We start from the raw sequence: 23,598 nt of genomic DNA, 5'->3' as shown, positions 1-23,598 counted from the left end.
GGGGGAGACGAACCATGAGAGACGATGGACTCTGAGAAACAAACTGAGGGTTCTAGAGAGGAGCGGGGTGGGAGGATGGGTTAGCCTGGTGATGGGTATTAAAGAGGGCATGTTCTGCATGGAGCACTGGGTGTTATGCACAAACAATGAATCATGGAACACTACATCAAAAACTAATGATGTTATGTATGGTGATTAACATAACAATAAAAAATTTAAAAAATACAACCATCTTAAAAAACACAATACAAAGTTTTACCTTTGTTCATACCTTTCAACCAAGGTATTCTACCTCTAGGAACCCATGCTAAGAAAACACTGTAATCACAAATAATGACAGGAGGAATAATCCTTGCACAGAAACATTAAATGCAATGTTATTTATAATTTTAATAAGATAGTACTGTGCTTAAACTGCTAAATGGAAAAAATATGATGCAAAGCTGTCTATACAGTGGTATCTAAATTGTGTGGGAAAAAAATGCATAGAAAAAAGTTCGCAAGGAAATAATCCAAATGTTAACAGTGATTGTCTTGCAAAACAAAAAATGGAATTATTGATGAATCTGTCTTTACATACTTTTGTACTTTCCAAGTTTTCCACAGAGACCATTTATATATTGAGAAGGAAACAAAACAAAACAAAACCCATGCATGAGAAACATTTATTAAGAGGGCGCAAACTCTTTCTGAAAGGTGGTGTTTGTCTTCTCTTCTCACTCCACACCTCCAATGGGTAATCTCATGTACTCCAGAAACATCAAATGTCATCATATTCAGAAGACGCTGACACCTATGTCCCTGGTACCTGTCACTCTTCTAAGTTTCAGAACTGCGCTTTGATGTGGCTTCTAGACAATCCAGCAGGATGACTCACAAGAACCACAGCCTCAACCTGCCGTCTTCCCCTCCGTCCCACACTCCAAATCTCTTATTGCCACCATCCGCAAATTCCTACCTTGGTGAGTCAGACTACACTCTAGCCCCACTGATATCCAATCGAATACCAAGGCCACTCACGTCCACCTCCGCAGGACGTATGGAAACCATGCCTCTTTCTCTCTTCCTTCTTCCTCATTATTCTCACCTTCCAGTAATTTCCTGACTGGTCTTCCTACCTCCAGCTTCGGTCATGCGATAATATACCCTCTTCATAATACCAAAAGTCATTTTTCTAAAATGTAAATCTGATCAAGTCATTTCCCCACTTAAAATCCTTCAAGGGTTCCCTATCACCACATAATAGAATTTGAAAAACCTGCAAGCATGGGACTTCCTGAACTTATTCTCTCATGCTCACTTGTCATCTTCCTACTCATCCTCTAGTGCAAATGTCTCCTCTAGAAAGCTGTCTTCTAAAATAATTCTTTGGGTCTCCTTCAGAGTTCCTGGAGCAAGCATCCTTATCTCTATCACACTGCTGCAATTATTTGTGTCTGCCTTTCCCTCTAGATCTGGGTTAAACGTGGGCATGGACGGGGATGCTATTCATCTTCGTATCTCTAAAACACAGCATATAGTTGGCAAATAATCAAATGTGCTAAATGCTTAGGTGAACAAACAATTTGGCTCACAAACAAAACAAAAAAAAATATAAGACTGGATTAACAAATTAAGAATTTTTTTTTCTCAGAGTGTCTCGGAGGCTCGCTCAGTTGGTTAAGCGTCCGACTCTTGATCTCAGCCCAGGTCTTGATCTCAGGGTCATGAGTTCAAGCCCCACTTGGCGTGGAGCCTACTTAAAAAAAAGGGGAGGGGATTTTTTTTTTCTACACAGCAAATCAATGTTCTAAGAATCAATATACGCAAGATAGTAAATTTAACCAGTAAGTTACTGAAACAATTAATAAATTCAACATTATGAAGTTGTGGTATCTGCCTTAAGTTTACATAGCTCTCTTGAGGTGATTTTTAAAGTATGCAAGTCTTTAACTTAATCCGTAAGAATTTTTCTCCAACTTTTTTTTCTCATTCTGAGGCTGTTTGAAAGTCACCTTTAATATAGATACTGCTTTCAAATATACACACGAATTAGCTTAATTGCCTAAAAACAGAAAAAAAGTCAAATACTCTTTTTACTCGCAATGTCAACAACTGGAATTATACTGGAATCAGGCCAAACTAAGGAAAAATAGTAGCTCCTTTTCACTTCATGGAGACTTTCTTTTCTGTTCCTTCCAAACACATGCACTAGGTAACCCCTGAGAACTTTATTAATCAGAATTATCATGAAGATCTAACTCATAAGAGGTTATAAAGAAACAAAAATGGATCCTGGCAGAGTGGAGACAATTGAAAATTTATGAAACTCTGAAAAACAGATCTCTCCCTTGCTTAACTATTCAAAATTCCTCATAAGTGAGTCACCCTCTTCTAAAAAACAAAATTCCACCTGAAATAAACCTGAATGTGAAGAAGCTTGCACATCTAAGAAAATCAACTGCAGTTTTTTTTTTTTTCTGGCTTCAAGTAAGGAATCATTGATGAAGCCAACTGCAAACTACAAATAATAAAAAATAATTCAAGATACACTATATGGAGTGTATACAGTAGTGACAGATTTAATTTTATTTGACAAACTAATGTTAGAATTCGTTTGCACTTCTTGTGCACAAACCAACTAAGCCAGTTAAGTAGAACCTGGGATTAAAAACACCCCATAAATGTATAATTTTTCAAGGCTTCTGAGACTCAAAGCAAAATGAAAAAGTAAGCTGAAGTAATAAACACAGGGTAAAGGCTGAATAGGCTGATAAAGGCTGGAACTACAGCTACAGAACACAGGAATTGGAGGGAGTTGGAATACTTTGCTGGGGAGTGCACTGGCTGAGTCCACAGGCTCCACTGAGTAGCAATCCTATGGTCTCTACCGGACGCCAACGTGTTAACATACACATGTGAATGTCACCTCTCATACACACATATATCCCATACTTAGCAGTTGCTCCTCCAGCCTCTGCAAATCCATCCATACCTTCAGCTGACATTAACAGAATTGTTGGTTAATCTTCATTGGTTAAAAGGAGTTTTATGATGCCATTCACAAGATTAAAGGACTTTCACCAACTCTTAATTGCTTGCTGGTTCGTACACTGTTTCCTCAATCATTTTTTTAAAACACATTTCAAAGGACTTTCATCAACTCTTAATTGCTTGCTGATTTTTATACTATTTCCTCATTTTTAAACCTATTTCACTGAAGTATAACATGAACATAAAGTGCACAAATAGACATTGGGCAGGGTATGTGCTATGGTGAGTGCTGTGAATTGTGCAAGACTGTTGAATCACAGATCTGTACCTCTGAAACAAATAATGCAATATATGTTAAGAAAAAAAAAAAGAAGAAGAATGTAGCAGGAGGGGAAGAATGAAGGGGGGGAAATCAGAGGGGGAGACGAACCATGAGAGATGATGGACTCTGAAAAACAAACTGAGGGTTCTAGAGGGGAGGGGGTTGGGGGGATGGGTTAGCCTGGTGATGGGTATTGAGGAGGGCACGTTCTGCATGGAGCACTGGGTCTTATGCACAAACAATGAATCATGGAACACTACATCAAAAACTAATGATGTAATGTATGGGGATTAACATAACAATAAAAAGGTGCACAAATTGTAAATGCACAATTTGATGAATTATCAAGGTGAACATACCTGTGTGACAGTCCTGTGTCAAGACTGTTACCAGCAGCCCCAGGTGCCCTCCTGTTGCCTCCTCCTAACCAGTTCTTCCTCGCCTCTCCAAAAATAGCCACTATCCTGGCTTCTAACACCATAGATTCCTGTTGCTTGTTTTTGAATTTTATATAGACAGAGCACAGAGTAGGTTTTGTTTCATGGCTGGCTTCTTTCACTCGGTATTATGATTGTGAGTTAACTTAAACGCTGATGCATGCAGCTGTAGTTCGTTCATCTTTGTGGCTGTCTTGTTATTCTATCATATGAATACCACAATTTATTTCTCCATCCACCAGTGATGAAAATGTGTGTTCCTCCCCACGTTGGGCTCTTACTCCTTACTGCATTTTAGCATCTAACACAACACCTTCCTCTTATTTCTACACTGCAGGTCTAGAACTACTTTTTTTTTTTCCTGCCAGCTTCATACCATTAAAAAAAAAAAAAAATCTGTCAACTATTATAGACCAAAACAATTCTTCAGAACACAAACTAAACAGCACAAAAGGAGGTCATGTCAGAGTAAACAGTCCATGTGGTAAAATGTAATCAGCTCGGAGAAGTGTGGCTCACACCCGCTGCCCCTGGGGCAGGTTGCAGGACTAGCTTTCACTGCTCCAGGGCATATTCATTCTCCTGCGCTCATTCTCCCTTTACACCCATTTTTATGGGAGACATCTCAGAACAAAAGCATTATACAGACATCACTGCACTGAGCAGCTTTAAACAGAATACGAGTCGCCATCATTCCAAATGTGCATGTGGACCTATTCACGGACCATGTTTTTTTGGAAATGGCCTGGACCACGCAGCTATGTTTTGGTCGGGGAGGCCACCATGCATGGGCACACAAAGGCTTCTGATGTATGGGGGGGAGAGAGTGAGAGACAATTTAAACAAGCATGGGTGCCCCCTTCCTCTCCCCAGCCTGCCCACCACTGCTTCCCCCAATTCCAGTGCTTTGCTTCACATCCCCTCAGGGGTCTTTGCATTAGACTATCTCTTCCCTCAAACCTCCCTCTTTCCTGCCTCCTTCCCACCAGCATTTATTCATATTCAACTTCCCAGGCTTAAAAATAACAGAAAAGCAGGGATGCCTGCTGGTTCAGTAGGTGGAGCATGCAACTCTTGATCTCTGGGTTGTGAGTTCAAGCCCCACATTGGGTGTGGAGTCTACTTAAAATAAGAAAAAAGAAAGAAAGAGGGGTGCCTGGGTGGCTCAGATGGTTAAGCATCCTACTTGATTTCGGCAGCTCAGGCCATGATCTCAGGATCATGAGATCAAGCCCTGTGCTGGGCTCCGCACTCAGCGGGGAGTCTGCTTGGGATTCTCTGTCCCTCTCCCTCCTCCCGCTCACTCACTCTCTCTCAAATAAATCAATCTTTGGAAGGAAGTAAGGCAAGCAAAAACCCATCTACAACCTCCTGTAGCTGTGACCTCTCCTTCCCTCAGAGCAAACTTCTTGAAAGCTCTACCACCACTCACCGATTCTACCTCTTCACCCCCTCCCCACTCACCGTTCAACCCATTACAGCTGTTTTCCACCTCTACCCTTCAACTGAAACCATGCTCATTAAAGTCTCCAAAGCACTCCACGGTGCAGTATCTACCGGACTCCTCTTCCGTGACCTCTGGAGTGCTCACCTCCACTGCCCACACTCCTCTCCTCTTGACTTCTGTGATATCACACTCTGCTGTCTTCTTCCCACCTCCCTGGATGCTCCACCTCAGGTTCCTGTTAGGGTGCTTCTTCTCACTGTCCCTTAGATATAGATTTCCTCAGGGCTCAGTCCATGGCCCTTTACTCACTCTTTATGCTCTCTTTCATTATCTACACCTCACGCATGGGTCCCATGGGCACCTCGATCTCAACGTGAGAGGCATTCTCCCTTCCCAATACTATTTTCAATATCGACACATGTAGCCAGTGCCCTCAGTCTCTATCAGTGCCCCTACTCCTTTCCATTGCAAGCAGCAGCAGGGCTGGGAGAAAGGGTATGGGCTTTGCTGTCATGCCCATACCCAACTTTCAAATTCAAAGTGCTTCTTAAATTAGCAATGTGACTTTGAGAAAATCATTTTCTCTCCCTGAATACGTTTCACATCCGTATAATGAGTATAACACCCACCTAGAGCTGAATGGATTAAAAGAGATGAATGAATGAATAAATTTAATTAATTAGAAACCAACTAACACAGTGCCTTATGTCTCAGAGCTGTCCCAATCATCAGTTTCCTCCCCATTTTCCCTTTTGTGGAAGCTAGTCCTGTCTCCCTAACTATACTGAATTGAAAGCAGAGCTCTCCTCCAAACCTGTCAGACTCGTCTTCTCCTTGTCCCTGAACAGATCATGCCCATTCACAGAGGACCTCTGCAAGGAATGCTCTTCCCTGCTATTCTTACGTCATGCATACCTCAGTCTTACTCAAGCTCCAACACTCAGCCCCATCCCACACATTCAGAGAGGCCTTCCTTAATCCCCAAAGCTCACAGAAACATCCTCCTAGTCTGAACTGCACCATGTTGGTACCTACAACCTGGCATCTATTCTATACTACACTATGGGGGTCACACACTTTATTACGCCAATGTCCCTTTTACCCAATTACATCATGAACTTCTTGTAGGGAGTTAGATTGGGTCCTTAGTGTATAGTCTCTAGCAAACAGTTTTAAGTAATATCTGTTGATTGGTATGAGAGGTCAATCTCCTTGGATCTGTAGTAACTGAAGGCATAAACATATTTAATAAATTCAACAATTACTTTAAAATATATAGAGAGACACCCAGAATCTTAGCATTTAGGGCTTCAGAGGCCATATAAACCAATCTTCCAGGTGCATGAAACCCCTTTACAACAACCTTGGCGAGTGAACTTCCAACTTCTGTTTCAATAAATCCCCGTAACCAGAGACTCACTACATCCTTTGGGAACCCATTTGATGTCTAGGTAAAAGTTACTTTTTTTTTTTTCAAACAATCTCAAACTTATAAAAAATTTTTTTTCAAGTACTTTCTTTCTTCCTGAACTACTTGACAGTGATTTGCTGACCTGTATTTCCTGCAAACAATGACATTCTCCCACACAACCACAACACAATCATCAAAATCAGGAAATTCAAGTATGATACAATGTGATACATTTATTAACAATGAACTCTCAGACCCCATTCAAATTCCACCAAAGGTCTCAATAATGTCCTATAGAGAAGAATCCAGTTCAGACTCATGCTTCACCCTTAGTTATGTCTCTTTACTCTCCTTTCTAGAATATTTCCTCAGTCTTCCCTTGATTTTCATTAACTTGACATTTCGGGAGATTAGTTTCTTTGTAGACTGCCGTTCAACTTGAATTTGCCAGATGTTTGCTCTGCTTAGATTCAGGTTACGCATCTTCAGCAGGAATGTTACAGAAATGATGCTGTGTCCTTACTGCATCTATTCACATGGTATGTGATCTGATTTGTCCCATTACTGATGCTGTTCCTCTTGCTCATGTGATTAAGGCAGTGTCTGCCAGACTTCGCCGTAACAGCATTCTTTTTTTTTTTTTTTGCTATTCCTCATCGAAGTTCAAGCTATTAATTTATTAGTTTATGTAAGCATGGACTCGTGGTTTCCTATTTCAGTTTGATGCTCAAACCGACCCAGATTTAGACAAGGGGAGCTCCTTCAAACTGGTTTCTAGATCTTCTTTGTATTTCCCACCAAGCTTGGAGGATTTCCTTGCTTTCTGGCACAGCAAGATGCCCCATGCTCATCTTGCTTCTTTTTGTTTTAATACAAGAAGGAATGCCACTCACCTCTTTGTTTAAAAAAGGGGGTATTATACAACTTATTTCATTAAATATATCATACGTCATGGCATACTTTCTGGCCGATACATACACAGCCATTTTCTATCAGTGTGATCTAGGATATTCCACAGTGTGGAGGGACAGAAGCTCCTATGCCTGGGATGCTTCCAGACTCTGGCCTATGCACCTCTTCATCTAGCTGTTCATCTGTATCCCATATCATACTCTTTATTCTGAACTGGCAAACATAGTAAATGTTTCTTTGAGTTATGTGAGCCACTCTAGCAAATCAATCAAACCCTGAGGAAGGGGTCACGGGAACCTCTTATTTACAGCTGATGGGTCAGCAGCACAGGGGGCAGCCTGGACTTGGGGTTGGTGTCTGAAGTGGAGGGCAGTCTTGTGGGACTAAGCCCTTAACCTTCGGGCTCTGACACTATGTCCATGTAGATAATATCAGATTTGTGCACATTAAATCTGTAAGACACGCCGTTGGTGTCCACTGAGAACTAGAGAGCTGCTTGGTGGTATGGGAAAACACACCAGAGTTATCATGTCTTGTGTGTGGTTCCTTCAGTCATTCCCCAATGACAGAGTTTCAAGTGCCCCCATCATACTGAGCATTTTTTCTGAACGAACACCATTCTGCCCACACAGCTTGTAAAAGAATATATAGGAGGCACTCTTGGTCACCTATCCAATATTCTATTCTGTCCCTAAAATTCATTCCTCCCTGAAAGAACAAGGAATCCAATTTTGCTCAGGTATCTACTCCCTTCCACATGGTCATGGGCCTCAGGAAAAGTGAACTCTATCCTTAGCTCTTGACTATTCTAACTCGATCATGTTAACCACATTCCTCTGAGCCAGTGATGGGTTTAATAATGTGCATGTGAGCAAATGCTGACCAAGGAAATGTGAGGAAGTCTTCTAGAGGCTTCCTGAGAGAGAAGCACAAGACAAGCAGATGGCTCCCTCTCCTTCCTCCAGAAGTTACTACATCCGAGTGGGATGCATAGAAGTGCTACAACGCTCTTCCCCCAGCCTGAGGACAAAACCAGCACAAAAAGAAAGGCAGGGCTGAGATCATCAGACCAGTGGAGCCAGAGGCTTTAAGGACCGGCCAGAGCCTCTCTTATCACTTCTGGTTGTGTGAGATAGTAAGTTTCCTTTTTGTTTAAAAGGTTTGTTCAGGTTTTCTTTTAGTTGCAGCCAACAGTATTCTAACTGATACAAGGTGGTGTGGGAGCTCCTCACCCCTCCTGGAGAGGCAGAACTGAGCCAGAAAACTTCCAAGTCGACCCTTGCAGGTCAATGTGGATGCACAGCAAAGTCTATGAAACCCTCATCTTTGGCACTCTTTCAATGTTATTTTGTATTTCTATTGTTGCCCCTCAGAGGAACTAGAGATTTACTTATTATTTACACTGTTAGCTTTTCCATTGTTTCAACCTGTTTAGATCATCTCAGGCAAGTATGTTTTATGTGCTTGATCACAAAGGAAGTTAAAGAACTGCTACTTGATTCCAAAGCAATAGAGCTAAGAAGAGAGGGAAAGCAGAATAAACACAGAGCTAGGATACAGGAGATTTCTGCTCCAGCAGTAACTGTGCCACTCGACTAGGGAAGAATCTTGGACAAATCACATACTGTCTGTGTTCCTAACTTCTTGTATCTTTACATCAGTGAGATAACCTCAAGGTTCCCCTTCTGGCATTAAATTCTATGACTCAGAGACTTCACGGCTCAGAATTCTTCTCCTGCTTGAAGCATAAAATCAGAAAAAAAAAATTCCCTGAAAACCACTTGCAGCCTATTAGTCATTATCAAGATTATTTCAAAAGCTCTGCTCTTGGGGTGCCTGGGTGGCTCAGTCGTTAAAGCATCTGCCTTCGGCTCAGGTCGGATCTCAGGGTCTTAGGATCGAGTCCCGTGTCGGGCTCCCCACTCAGCGGGGAGTCTGCTTCTCCCTCTTTCTCTGCCCCTCCCCTAGCTCTCCCTCTCTCAAATAAATAAAATCTTAAAAAAAAAAAAAGCTCTGCTCTTGGGCTGCCTACTCCAAGAAACAGCTTTGTCAGACTACAGATCAAAATAGGACCATATTTGTGTTTACTATCTCTTAAGGAAGGGTATAGAAAGCAATTGCCAACTCCACACTCTATTCCCCAATTTGACAAAAACAAACATTCAGAACCACCAGCCAACAGAACCAGAGAATTCGGGCTGCTAAACTGAAGCAGCCCAGATACTTCAAAGTAGTCTATCACCTGAAGTGATTGCAAGATGTGCAAAGCCCTTCAGTAGTTTCCAAGTGTACCCAAAGTCTGAATGCTTTTTTTTTAAAAAATATGTTATTTATTTGACAGGGTGGGGGGAGCACAAGCAGGGGGAGTGGCAGACAGAAGGAAAAGCAGGCTTCCTGCTCAATCCCAGGACCCTGGGATCATGACCCAAGCCAAAGGCAGACGCTTAAACCACTGAGCCACCCAGGCGCCCCAAGTCTGAATCCTTCACTTCCCAAGGCCCTTTGCAAAGTGTGCTCCCTGACAGTGTTCCATCATCACCTGTCCCCCGTCTGCCTGGAGACTCCAGCCGCACTGGATGCCCTTCCGTTTCTGAAACACACCAAGCATCCATCTGTCTGTCACCATCTCCCTCCCTCCCTCGTGATTCATTCTGCTGGCTTGTACTGCCCTATCTCTATCCCCCCACTCCACACCTGCCTCCCCCCGCCCCCCAACAGAGTCCTCATCCTTCTGATCTCAGTTAAACCCAACTTCCTCATAAAATGCCTTGTCTGCAGCACGCACCCACACCACACATATGCCATTGCCATTTTTCCGATGAGGGAACCCTGCTCCTGCCCTTCACAGCACTTATTATTATTATTCTTTAGTTGTTTACCAATTTCGTATGCCTCCCCTGCTGGTTTATCAGCTCTGTAGGAGAAGAAACCATGTCTGTCTGGATTGCCCCTGCATACCCCAAAAAGAATGACAAAAACATGGTTACTATCATACTTTCAAAGACAATTTAATAACATGGAAAAGTGCTTAAGTTACTATGTTATATGAGAAAACTATTTACAAGGTTATACCTTGCATAAGCATGAAGAGTCCAAATTTCAAAATATATAAATTTATATATGTTCAAAATATTATAAAGAAATAGATATATATCAAGGCATTAACAAGGATGGCATGATTATACTTTTTTGAATGGAGAATCTGGTGACAGAAAGAAAAATAATATATAGTATGCTAACAATGGACAACCATAACCATAGGGTGAAACAGAAAACGTGTTGTCAGGATGAAGAATAAAGTAGGACTAGCAAATAATTAATTGATTTAATAATCATAAGAGAACTAAGAACACTGTTTGGATACATGTGTTATTATACCAGTCAGTTCCCATTATGGTCGCGGCCCATTAGCTCCAACAGAACACAACTAGGGAGTGAAAAACCAGTAGCCTAGGAGGGTGGTTCCTAAGCTGGCTGGGCAGGAGAATCACCTGGGCATTAATGAGGCTTAATATATCAGAACCTCCAGGAGGTGTATATTTTAAAAGCTGTGTAATTCTCAGACAAGCTAAATTTGGGAACTACCAGCCTAGAATAAATCAAGAAGTTAAAGAAGAGGTTCCTTTTCAGTAAAGGTTTCAGATAAAACAGGAACCTAAGAAGCAGGATGCAAACAGTAACAAACTCTGCCACCAGCAGCTGCCTATCACAAATCAATGAGCAATCATGAAATTCACATGGGGTGGAAAAATCCACTCATCATACTTTGGTTTGATCAACCACATAAGTAATTCAAATACCAATGGCAGCAACACATTTCAGAGTAGCACCTTACCTACTCAGAACTCAGCCTTGAGTTCTACCTGCCTTTCCAGTCAAACACACCGAAGACATGAAAAAAAAATACCTCTGAGCAAAGAAGGGCAGATAAAAAGACAAAGGTCTCCGAACTCATGCCCTCCAATTGATACACCCAATTCAAACCCTCAATCTTCACCAGAACACATTAACTCTTTCCTTCTTTATAGGCCATTCTACAAGTGCATCCTGGAGAAGATTAGATATCAATTAAGAGGGAAGAGAGAATTCACAGACAGAGAATTCACTGAAAGAAATGATAGAAACTTACCCATATACACTAAAAAGTTGAACTGCTTAGATCAATTTGGTGTGGAACAAAACACTACATGTATCTCAATAAATCCCAAAGGCATGAAAGCAATTGTTCATACCTATGATCATGATGATCTAACTCGCAGAGAAAAAAAGTTAAATTTCCTTCTTTATATTCCACATAAGGAGGCAAAAATGAGAAAGCACTGACATTTGAACACCCTTGGTGTGTTAAGAACAACAACCCACCCGTTGTCTCATTTGATGAAGTGACCTTCTAGTAGGGATCAGTCCCATTTTAAGACTATAGAGGCTGAGAGAACTGAAGTAAACTGAGGCAGAAGTAATACAGTATATAATACAGCCACGTTTAAATCTGGATAACTGAATTATTCCTTTGTTCATTATTTTATACTGCGCTGCCACTTTTTAAATCATTTTGGTTGGAAATATTTCTTTCTTTTTTTTTTTAAAGTAGGCTCCATGCCCAGCATGGAGTCCAATGCAGGTCTTGAACTCAAGACTCTGAGATCAAGACCTGAGCTGAGATCAAGAGTGGAAGACTTAACTGACTGAGCCACCTAGGCGCTCCTGGTTGGAAATATTTCTAATTGGGTATGTTTGCAAGGATAAAAGTCATCTGGAAAATAATCACCTAGAACAGTGGTTTTCAAACTGTTTTTTTTAAACGTGATAGTATTTCCTTCCAAACAAAAATTCCTTGGAACCCCAATATATAAGAAGTAGAGCTGCTGTGTTGGAAGCAGAAGCAAGCAGGGGGCCCGAAGTCCTATTCCATCCCCACCTGGAATGGAAGACTGCTTCTCAGGCACCTCCATGGCCAGGGACACCACAGAATGCAGGTAAAAAAAAACAAAAAAAACAGCACCTACCTAAATGGGCTTAGTCACTGGATCTGCTGTATAAAAGCATGTCCCTTAGAGATATTCAACAAAGATACAAAGCTATATAAAGGCATCACAATGCTGGTAAAAACAGTCAATTTGCTAAGGTAAGCAACAACAAAACACGGCTCAAGATCGAAGTACCAATGAATTATGTTTTCCTCTTATATGATGTTAGGCTTCATATGCCTGAGTTCTACAAGTCTTTTAAAAGAAAAGAAGATAACCATGAGAGACTATGGACTCTGAAAACAAACTGAGGGTTCTAGAGGGGAGGGGGGTGGGAGGATGGGTTAGCCTGGTGATGGGTATTGAGGAGGGCACGTTCTGCATGGAGCACTGGGTGTTATGCACAAACAATGAATCATGGAACACTATATCTAAAACTAATGATGTAATGTATGGGGATTAACATAACAATAAAAAAAATTTAAAAAAAAATAAAAGAAAAGAAAAGAAGATGTCTATCATTTCGCAAAAACTCATATATATTTTAGTGGGGTTTTTTCCCCAAGAGTAATGATAGTTTCACTTTCCCATCTTCCCAAAGACTAGAGTCACAACAACAACAAAAAAATCAGATTATATAATTATATAAAATACAATACATAGTTCAGGCAGGAATCAAAGATGCAGAAATATATGCATTCATGTATTCGTTCATTTTTAGAGGGGAAAACATTTTGTCCTTAATGCCTGGCAATAAGCCTTCAGAGACAAAGAAGACTTTATCTTCCCTAAGATAAGGTCCTTGCCCTCAGGACCTGGAGACTAGAATCGGGGCACAAATATGATAGGACAGGTTGAAGGCAGTGAGAAACTCCTTGTAGTTGTACTTACTGACATTTACTCTACAGATCTGTTATTTTGAGGGTTTTTTTTTTTTTTTTTTTTGGTAAAGATTTCTTAATTATAAGGAACATAGGCTAGGATGGCAGAATCAGGCTAACTCAACCTCATTATTGAGGACTATTCTTATAATACATTTTAAATGACCTAGATGTCCATAAAAGCCAAAACTAAAACATGACCAATTTTAGGGTTATCCAAAATTAAATGTAAGCTTTTTTAAAACAGAGTTTGACTTTTTTTTTTAATTGACTATAAAATTTTTCTTGACTTTATATTGAACACAAAGCAACGGTTTGAGATAGAGCCATTCGCAATCACCCTGACCCCGCTACGGATGATCTTCTATTGTACAAGTTACTCAAAGCAGACTTTGTGGTCAGAGGGGGAAAAAAATTGTTTGAGTTTCTCTTGGTGTTTGCTTCATTGTTTTAGATGAAGCCATTTTTTGACTAATTCATTTGCTTCTAGCGCTTATGTGAACCTTGTGTATATAAGTGGTATTCTCCACACCCCATCCCCGCACCCAGGTCTCAGTAATACAGCTGTGGGAGATATATGGAGGAGAGGAATGAAAGCAAAGTTATGTTTGTTCCTTGATATATTTTTCCATCTATTCCAGAAGTTTTGTTTTTTGTTTTGGTTTTTTTTAGAACTATGAATTGGCCTGTGTCTTTTTTGAAAAAAGCTATGTTCAGTCAGCAGTAAACAACCATTTTATTAAAGCAAAATAGCTTTACTAGAGTTAATCTAATTAATGTGAAATCCACTTCTATACTGTGCACCAAGGAGCAGAAATGTAGGGGAAATGAAGGAGGTCTTGTTCAGATGTAACAGTGACCAGTCCCACAAGAGCAGCTGTGCCTAGAATATAAATAGGGTTATTTTCAGGGGTGAGGCTAGACAATGAGGAGAATGGAAGGTGGGCAAAGTACCAAGGAGGAACTAGATGATGCTCTTGAATCGCTTCTCCATCAACTGAAGTCACTTATCAGAGCCCTTTACTTTAAAATGGTCTACTTTCCACAGAAGTAGACCACTCTATTTCACCAAAATAGCCATGATTAGGTTCACAGGCTGGCTCACGAATGTCTCTTTAACCCACAATGGAATGACCATACACGCAGTCTGGGTGCTGAGTCTTGGAAGTTCTGTAATTAGACATAAGATAAAGGAAAAAAATTCCATTTCCTCTTCTAGGCCCAAAGATGAGCCACAGATAAATTTTTTCATTGAGCAAAGTTTTTCTCAGGCACCCTTCCTGCCATTAGAGCCTGCCTCCCAAAAATGAACTGAGCTCACACTATATCCGGCCCATCCCTTCCCTCCACCCCCACTGATTTCAGCTCTCCATCCCACGTCTGCCTTATCCCTGAATAGTTATGTGCTGCAAAATTATTTCTCAGAAATGAAATTCTCCATCCCTCCTAACTGATCTCAACTAGGCATAAGAAAGAAAGGTTTGAGCAAATTGACACCAATGTAAGAGAAATCTTATCAACCTAACTCAATCTCCAGTTGGGAGAATTTGGGGGCAGCATAAGAAAGGAATGAAAAAAGTGCAGCAATGTGGCGGGGGTGGGGGGGGCAATATTCTGAGCAATGGAAGCTGGCTAGCAGCAGGGCCAGCCCATTCATGCTGAGAGTGGGTGGCGAGAGAGAAAAAAAGAAGGCCAGCACAGTGGGGGCCATGAGGCAGCAAGGCCCATGGAAAGGGTGGTTTCCAAGATGCCATTCCTCTACTTCCAACAAGGGTGTGCTTGCATTCTACCCCTTCCACAGAGCATGTCCTCCCTACTCCCAATCTTTCTCGCTTTCTGAATTCCCTCTGAGCTCTAGTGCCTAACACATGAGCGCTCAATTATACTGTCACCAGTACTCGCTTTTTAAAAAATATGTGGTTTGTAGGGCGCCTGGGTGGCTCAGTTGGTTAGGCGACTGCCTTCGGCTCAGGTCATGATCCTGGAGTCCCGGGATCGAGTCCCGCATCGGGCTCCCTGCTCAGCAGGGAGTCTGCTTCTCCCTCTCCCGCTCTCCCCTCTTGTGCTCTCTCTCTCAAATAAATAAATAAAATCTTAAAAAAAAAAAAATAAATAAAAATAAAAATAAAAAAAAAAAAAATAAAAAATATGTAGTTTGTTGATTCCTTCTCTCTAGGAAGCCCTTAAAACAACAGATTGTCTGCACTATCCATTTTTGGCTCAATTATATTCTACTTTATGTTGACCCAATTATGAAGGTATCTTTTACTCCCAATTCAGCTATCCCCCAAAGAGTGACTTTTTAAAAAAGCAACCCTCATGAAAGTACCCACTACAGAGATAAGCACATAGCAAGAATTGAAGTAGCTGCTAGCTTTAAAGCCAGGAGGTTATACTAAAAATATATAAGGTCTATAATGCTAAGTGAAATAAGTCTGTCAGAGAAAGGCAAATACCATATGATTACACTCATATGTGGAATTTAAGAAAGAAACAAAACAAAGGGAAAAAATAAGAGACAAATCAAAAAACAGACTCTTAATTACAGAGAACTGATGGTTACCAGAGGGGAGGCGGGTGGGGAGATGGGGGAAATAGGTGACGGGGATAAAGGAGGGCACTTGTCATGATGAGCACCAGGGGTTGTATGGAAGAGTTGAATCACTATACTGTACACCTGAAAACTAATATTACACTGTATGTTAACTAGCTGAAATTAAGATAAAAACTTAAAATACATACATACACACAGAAAGAATGTCTAATTAATTAAGGAAATGAGTTACAGATTATTTTTATTTTATTTTATTTTTTTAGAGGCTCTACTTAAAGTTCATCACCCAGCTATAGCACCTGGGGATTTTGGGCAACAATGTCACCAACCTTTGTGAAAGCACAGAACAGTAGACATGAAGAATAAAATATTTTGGAATATTTAGAACTGATTTCCTTTTCCAAAAAGTTTAAAACTTTTGGAAACTAAACAGTGTACACCTGGAGGGAGCAGTATTATGGTACATTTAGAGAGATACTGATAGAGGGAACTGGGAATAGCAAGAGCACTTGGCCCACAGGCCAGGATTGAGAGAAGATTGAGAGGAGAGACACAGAGGACCACCTACTGAGGATCTACTCTGCTTCAGTCTTCCCAAAGACTGGAGTCACAACACTGGAGTTGGGTACCATGTTGGGTGCTTTACAGGTGCTATAATCCAAGCTTCACAATAACACCCTCTTCACAAATGAAGAAACCGAGGCTCAGGGAGGCTAAGTAACTTGTCCAAGGCCACATGGGTGTTAGTAAGTGGACAGAGACAGGATTAAGGTCCAGATCTGTTTATCTCCAATGCTCTTGCCCTCTCCACTAGGTAACCCCAACCCCATCTAGAATATTTTCATCTTTGCCCCCCAAATAAAACCAAAACAAATGGATCTGTCTTAATGAGGAAGGAAGACGTGAAAATAGCTAGCTATAGATCGGTTATGAAGTCAGGACAGGGAAGCAAGGTAATGTGGGAAGATTCAGGAAGACCATTAACATTAGTAGAGATGGAATTGTGTACCGAGCACTGACCAGGCACTTTTTACACATCATGTGATTTCATCCTAATAACCCTAAAAAGCAGTCATTTTACATGTAAGGAAACTGAAACTTAGGGATGTTAACTTACCCTAGGTCATAATGCTAAAAAGAGTAAAAGCGAGGCTGGGATTTGAACTTGGTCAGTCGGGTCTCAAAGCCCATGTGCTCTTTCCACTGCGCCCTGTGCCCTGAACAAGCAATGCTCTCCCAGTTCTTCTTCCCATAAATGCCAAAAACTAAAGTTTGGGTAACACTGTTCTATTAAGAGATCTAACCAGAAATTATATAGCAGTTGAACCGAAAGGAGCCTGCTTCCCACAGGAAATAAAACTATCATATTAACCAAGGAATTTAACAGACAAAAAGAAGCTTAGAATATATATTTTTAAATGCTGCAACCCTCTGAACCTATGTATGAACACAGCTGACATCCTTATAAGCCATGTCACTGAGGCTCATCAACAGGTGATCTACCCCACGGGGCTGGAGCTACTGTTGACAGCAAAGTTCCCCACCAGATGGACGTAGCCAGTGGCTGGGCAATGGCTCAATCCAGTCTCAACAGCCACCCGGCAATGGATGACAGAGAATTATCCTAAAACGGGACTAGTCCTTGAGATAGGGTCCTTTTTGCTGAGCTGGCTCAGACTTAGGTGGGAATGTCAACCAACAGCTCTCCACAGTAGGATAATTCCCAGTGCAGACAACTTACATGTGGACCATTAAATAAACACATTTCTCTCTACACCAGATTCACCATCTTTCGTCTCCACGTTAAGCAAAAAAGTCAAAGCTTATCTCTTCCTGTAGAAGTAGAGCCCTTCAGACACTGCAATGAATCGCACCAGTAGCAGCTTTCCGAGGGCTCGATTCCACCCACATCTGGCTCTACTTGGGAGCTAAATGCAGCAGTCTCCAGGGTCAACAAATGACCCTGAATAAAAATAGTCTTGGAAATCTGTCACAGAGTAGGAAAGGAAACAAGACAGCAGGGTGATTCACTCCAAATGGCAGCTCCAAAACCCAAATTCTCATTTTTGTCCCAATATGAAGCCAATGTGCAAAACAGGCACAGAGCAAACTGTCCTTTTCCGAAGGCCTCTAAAAGTGGTTGCCAAAGAATTTCACATGGAAGCCAAAAAGATTTAGTGTGCCATTCACCTCTCCTATAAATTTAACTGCAGCTACTTCTAACTAGAACTCTGAACCAACTGCAGAGTTACACTTGCTTTAAGACCACCCAGAGTACCTAAGGTTTTGCCCCAGGCAAGAAAGAGGGGCCCTTTGTCTTACCAAATTTTCCAAATGACGGAGCAGCCACAGGGAAAGAGTACAGAGGTGGCATGGTGAGTGAGTGAGTGAGTGAGTGAGTGTGTGTACGTGCATGCGTAAGTAATGCTACAGCTCATTCCCCCCTTCCCCGACACAGTTAAGCTGTATTAAAATAACTACAGCATTTTGAGAAGATTGTATGCTTTTTTAAGTTAAGAATTCCACTGGTTGAAGATCAACCAACATTTGACTGTTTAGTGAATGCATTTAAAAATGTATTGAACACATAGGTGCCCAGCATGATAGGAAACACAAGGGGACCAGCGATGGGTTTGCTTCACCACTACCCACCTGCACTGTCCCCTTCCAAAGCCTATATCTAATTTGGCATTCACAATTTATACTCTTTTTCTTAAACATGGTTCCCCCCCCACCCTCGCAACTGTAATGAGTTTTCAGGGCCACAAAACCTGGATCCACCTCTGGATGACGCTCTCTGTCTTTGAGGAGCTCACTATTGGGTGGGAAGGCAGGCATGCAGGTAACAACAACATGACCTGATACATTCTCTCTAACAGTGAGGACCAAGTGTCCATGTGTCCTGGGAGCACAGGTAAGAGTAGAATGAACCCTGACTCAGAGGACTGGGAAAGACTTTGCAGAACTGGTCTCAAAGGTTGAGTAAGAGTGACAAGCAGAGCATGTGAGCAGAGAGGAGGGAAGGAGGAGGACATTCCAGGGAATGAGAACAACTGAGGCCAGTGGTTCTCAACTGGAGACAATTTTGCGCCCCCCCCCACCTCCCTGCAGGGGACATTTGGCAATATCTGCAAACATTTTCAGCTGTCATAAATGGGAGGAAAGTAGTGCTATTGGCATCTGGTGGGTAGAGGCCAGGGATGCTGCTAAAGATCCTACAACGCACAGGACAGCCCCCCAAAATAAAGAACTATCCACGCCCAAGTGTCAAGAGTGCTGCAGTTGAGAAGCCCTGGTCTAAGCAAAAGTGTAACAGACATGCTGTGTTAAGAAGTTGCCTGTGACTCTGGCAAACAGTGTTTCAAACGACTACTTTTATGGAAGAGAAAAAACAGTAAGGAAAGAGGGGAGGAAAAATTAAATTTCCAAGGAGCCAAGATACCAGGCTGAGCAGACGCCTTATTCTCAAAACAGGAACTATCACCAACAAAATTAGGAAACTGGACTCCTGGAAGCCTACGGGGCATTTCATTGCCCAGTGAAATGAAAAGCACATCTGTCTGGGATGCGGTCCTTGGCCAGGGCCCAGCCCTGAGCAGCGGCCTGCCTTCTCCCTTTTGCTCACAGGACTAAGTGGGGAGTGAGGAGCACCGTGAGGACCAGTTGCTCCATGCAGCTCGCTCTCACGGGATTCTCAATTCGAGAGAAGGTGCAAAGCTGCTGCTAAGGCTGGAAGGACTCAAGCACAGTGATGGCCCAGCAAAGGGTTCCAGGTCCCAAAAGTAAGGGGCTGCAAAGAAAGCAGAATATGTTGAGGACACTGTGGCCAGCGCTGCAAGTGGTCATTAGGGCTGTTGGAAGGAACCAGGCCTGACCATGAAGGCAAGAGGTGTCTATGCAGCAATCTTACTCCTGGGCACAGACCCATTAAAAATGCAGTGAGGAGCTGACCACCACCACCACCATAACCACCAGCACCCCCACCAAAAAAGGAAAAAGAATTAAATAGAACAGATCTCCCCCAGCAAGGGACTTCTAGGAGAGAAAGCAAGCAGCCTTCAAAATACTAGCAGTTTTTCATATAAGGGTAAGAAAGAGAAGTGTAACTCTTTCACAGATAATACTAACTCACACTAATCCACATCACCCCTTAAATCTTGCCTCATCCAGACTCAAAGGTACAGACACACACCTACATCAATCTTTGAAAATAATAAACAGTATGAGGAAAGTTACATCAATTGCAGCAAATGTCTAAAAATCAAGTATTAGCTCCAAGAGGGGAAAAGGAGGCTAGCAGAGTAGCAAAGTAAAGAGATAATTCTAAATGAACATCATAAAAGCTTTAAAGATATAACTTTTTCCCTCTTTTTCTTCTTGCTCTACAAAAAGCGTTGTCCCAAGGAATGTATTATGTGCCCAGTGTTACGCTGGGAGCTGGTATCAGGAAAATTACAATCGGGTTTGGATGGCACAGACCCCTGAAACCAGTGTTGTCTTCAGTACCTATGTCACCGACCACAAATGAAGAGGGCCGTGCAGAAGAGTGGGGGGGAGGGAGGGGAGAGAGCAGAAGACAGGACCTTCCTGACAGAAGTGAGAGAAGGAGCCACAACCTGGGGAAGGCACGAATGATCGCGAATGATCGGGCTCATGCACACACATCCACCGAAAGATGAAACACGCAAATTCTGCCCATATACAACCATAACTTACAGGCGCCTGGCCCAACCACCCATGTTCCAGGAGATAAAAACACTTCAACATCCAGAGCACTGGGACCTGCAGTGTTTTAGTCACCTTTTGCAAAGTGAAACAAATGTTTCAAGGGTCGCAACAGCATGAGCCCGGAAGCTCATCCAGCTAAACACTAAAACAGTCTGGAGGGATAACAGGGCAATAGGAAATCCAAACTATCAGAGAGAGGACTGCTTTCCACCTGGGTAATCAGGATTTAACAACTAAAGAGGGCAAGGGTATTGCTGCTACACTCTGCTGAGACTGTGTTTACGGCTACTGGGAACCTACTACTCCCAGCTTATAAGTAAACCATGAACAATCACTGAAAGCTGTACATTGAGAATTGCAGCCAATTCTCAGGGTCGTCAAGTACACACACAGATACATGCGCATGTCTGAACGGCCAGGATCTCGACTGACTCACTGATTGGGTGTGAAGGTAGCCCCAGAAACCTGGGCATTAGCCAAGGGTCGTGCTAATGAGCTGGTGATTCCTCCCACAACTCCCCAACATCAACTCCTTCCCCTCCAGCAACTTAGTATGTTCACTACCACCCAAACAGAATCAGCTTTCATGCCTCCACTCCTCTGCGCACGCCACTGCATCCACTTGGAATGTTCTCCACCTAGACAAACCCTACCCATCCTTTGCAACTCATCTGAACCTCTCTCCTCGTGTTTATGAGCTAGCCTAAAGCACCTCTCCCTCTTCTGAACTCCAGAATAAGTAGCGTGTACAATTTCTTGGCAACAAATCACCTAAGCTCTACAAAGCTTAACTCTTCTATTGTTTTCTTGATTTATTATTTAAATCAAGAGGAATTTCCACTTTCTCCCTGTCTTGATTAGCATTGTCACCTCTTTGAGAGATAAGGATACATCTTATAGTTCTTGGGATCCTCCCACCTTACCTCCTAAAGTACCTTGCACAATGTAGAACTAAACTGCGAGGTTAAGTTAGGCTCACTTTAATAATGTTTAAGATTCAAACCTCACACTTAGAGACTTTGGGACCAATAATATGTAAAAGCAGAAAAGAACGTAAGTGCTGAAAAATCTTGAAGATCCTCACTATTTTACAAATTAGGAAACTCAGACACACAGACTGGTTCGAGGTCAGCTTGTAGTAGGCAGATGTAGAACTCAGAACTGCACCCCTGCTCCATACTCTGGGACATAGAGAAGCCTGGAGAAGAGCAGAAGACCCTATGGGGTTTGCAATTCCAAAGATTAAAAACTTTCTTTAAATTCTTAAGTTAGGGGCGCCTGGGTGGCTCAGTCGTTGAGCGTCTGCCTTCGGCTCAGGTCATGATCCCAGAGTCCTGGGATTGAGCCCCGCCTCAGGCTCCCTGCTCGGCAGGAAGCCTGCTTCTCCCTCTCCCACTCCCCCTGCTTGTGTTCCCTCTCCCTCTTGTCTCTCTCTGTCAAAAAAATAAATAAAATCTTAAAAAAAAAATTCTTAAGTTAAAACGAACAGAGGTAATTATTACTGAGAAGCGGAGTTAGTTAAGCACTCAAACCTAGATCATGATCTTCACTTTATAAGCTTATGGAGTGATATTTAGCTATAAACCTTACAAGAAATGGGGCTAGAACTTCCAGGAACCACCCCATGCTTCCAAACTCCGTTATTTTGAAACTCCATTTACTGTAATGTTTAACCAAAAAAAAGTCAAAACTAAAGTTCTGTTTACATATACTCTATCAGGAGTGAAATAATCACATGTAGAGTTTCTAAAATAAATTCGTCTTGGAAGCCCATTTCGGGGCGTTGAGTTGTGACTACATTTTCAAGGATGTCAGTAACACAAGGGCTCCATCCATAACTCCTTGAAAAAAACTGAAACCATGAACGCCTTGTCAAATTCAGACAGTTTATCTTGGCACTGGCAAGCAGAGCAGTCTCTTCGATGTCTGGAAACGTGTCTAATTACGTTTAGAGAGTAACTAAAAAAATAGCCAGTGTCCTGGAACAGACAAGCTCAGGGATCACTACTCCATAGCATCCTGAACGACATGATGGAACCACGCCAGGAAAAAAAAAATTGGAGAAAAAGAAAAGCAAGTGCGAAACCAGGATGAGACCCGAATCTCTCTACAAAACAACCCTCCCGTCTTCAGGGCCTTTGTGGCCGCCACACAACTCTCCCTAAAGTTTGCGTTTTCCTTTACTTTTGTTTCCATTAGGTCATCCGGCCCGCCCACATCACTTACCTGGGGCAGCGAGCTAGCTGGCCCTGCCCCAAGCGCTGCCTCCAGCCCGCACACCCCTCGCACCCCTCCCCCCCCGCGTCCGAACAGCACCCAGGACACCCGTCTCCCGAGGGCGCAGCCCTGGGGCTCGGCACGCCCCTTACCCTCCCAGGCAGCCGCACCCCGGGGCGTCCTCCCTCGGGAAGGCGCAACCACGGAGCTCCGGCGGGCCCCCGGACACTACCATCCGGCCGCACTCCAACCCTCGAGCTCGGCGCGCCCCTGACACCCCCAATCCCGCCGCACCGCAAGGGCGCCCCCTCTCGGGAAAGCGCAGGCTCCCGCCCGGGCGCACCGCCACTCCGCCCTCACCTGAGCCGAAGGTTGGTCATGAACTCGGGCATGGAGACGGTGTCCATCAGTACGAAGTCCGCCTTGCCGAACTCCAAGCTCTCCTGCTCCGCCATGGCGCCGGCGTGCGGGCTCAGGTGGGCGCAGACGGGCTCAGGTGGGCGCGCTCGGGCTGCGGGGGCCGGCGGGGGGGGGGGGCGCGCGGCGAGCTCGGGCGGGGCCGGGGCGGGGCCGCGGCGCGGAGCTGCGGGGTGTGCGGGGGCGCCGGGCGCCGCTCGGCGGGTCTGGGCCGGACGGAGGCCGCCTCGCTGCTCCTCGGCGCGCTGTCGGCCGGCGCGGCGCACCCGGCAGTTTCCGCTTTCCCGCGGCGGCTACCCGGAGCTGTGGGGGACGGGACACCGAGACGGAGA

The 23,598-nt window shown here is 43.1% G+C and overlaps 1 protein-coding gene across 1 annotated transcript in view; it reads right to left on the bottom strand.

Annotated features, from left to right (window-relative positions):
• MYO1D (myosin ID) overlaps nt 1-23,361 on the bottom strand; it is a 354,208-nt gene extending 330,847 nt beyond the window's left edge. The window contains exon 1 of the mRNA XM_032429253.1: nt 23,210-23,361. Within this exon, the coding sequence (XP_032285144.1) occupies nt 23,210-23,304 (95 nt within the window). The 5' untranslated portion in view covers nt 23,305-23,361. The remainder of the gene's footprint in view (nt 1-23,209) is intronic.
• Between the last annotated feature and the right edge of the window lie 237 nt (nt 23,362-23,598).

The sequence above is a fragment of the Phoca vitulina genome, unplaced genomic scaffold (assembly GCF_004348235.1).
Source record: "Phoca vitulina isolate PV1807 unplaced genomic scaffold, GSC_HSeal_1.0 scaffold40, whole genome shotgun sequence".
NCBI classification, from domain to species: Eukaryota; Metazoa; Chordata; class Mammalia; order Carnivora; family Phocidae; genus Phoca; species Phoca vitulina.
The sequence above is the reverse complement of the archived record's forward strand: the minus strand, read 5'-3'. Positions and strand labels throughout refer to the sequence as shown.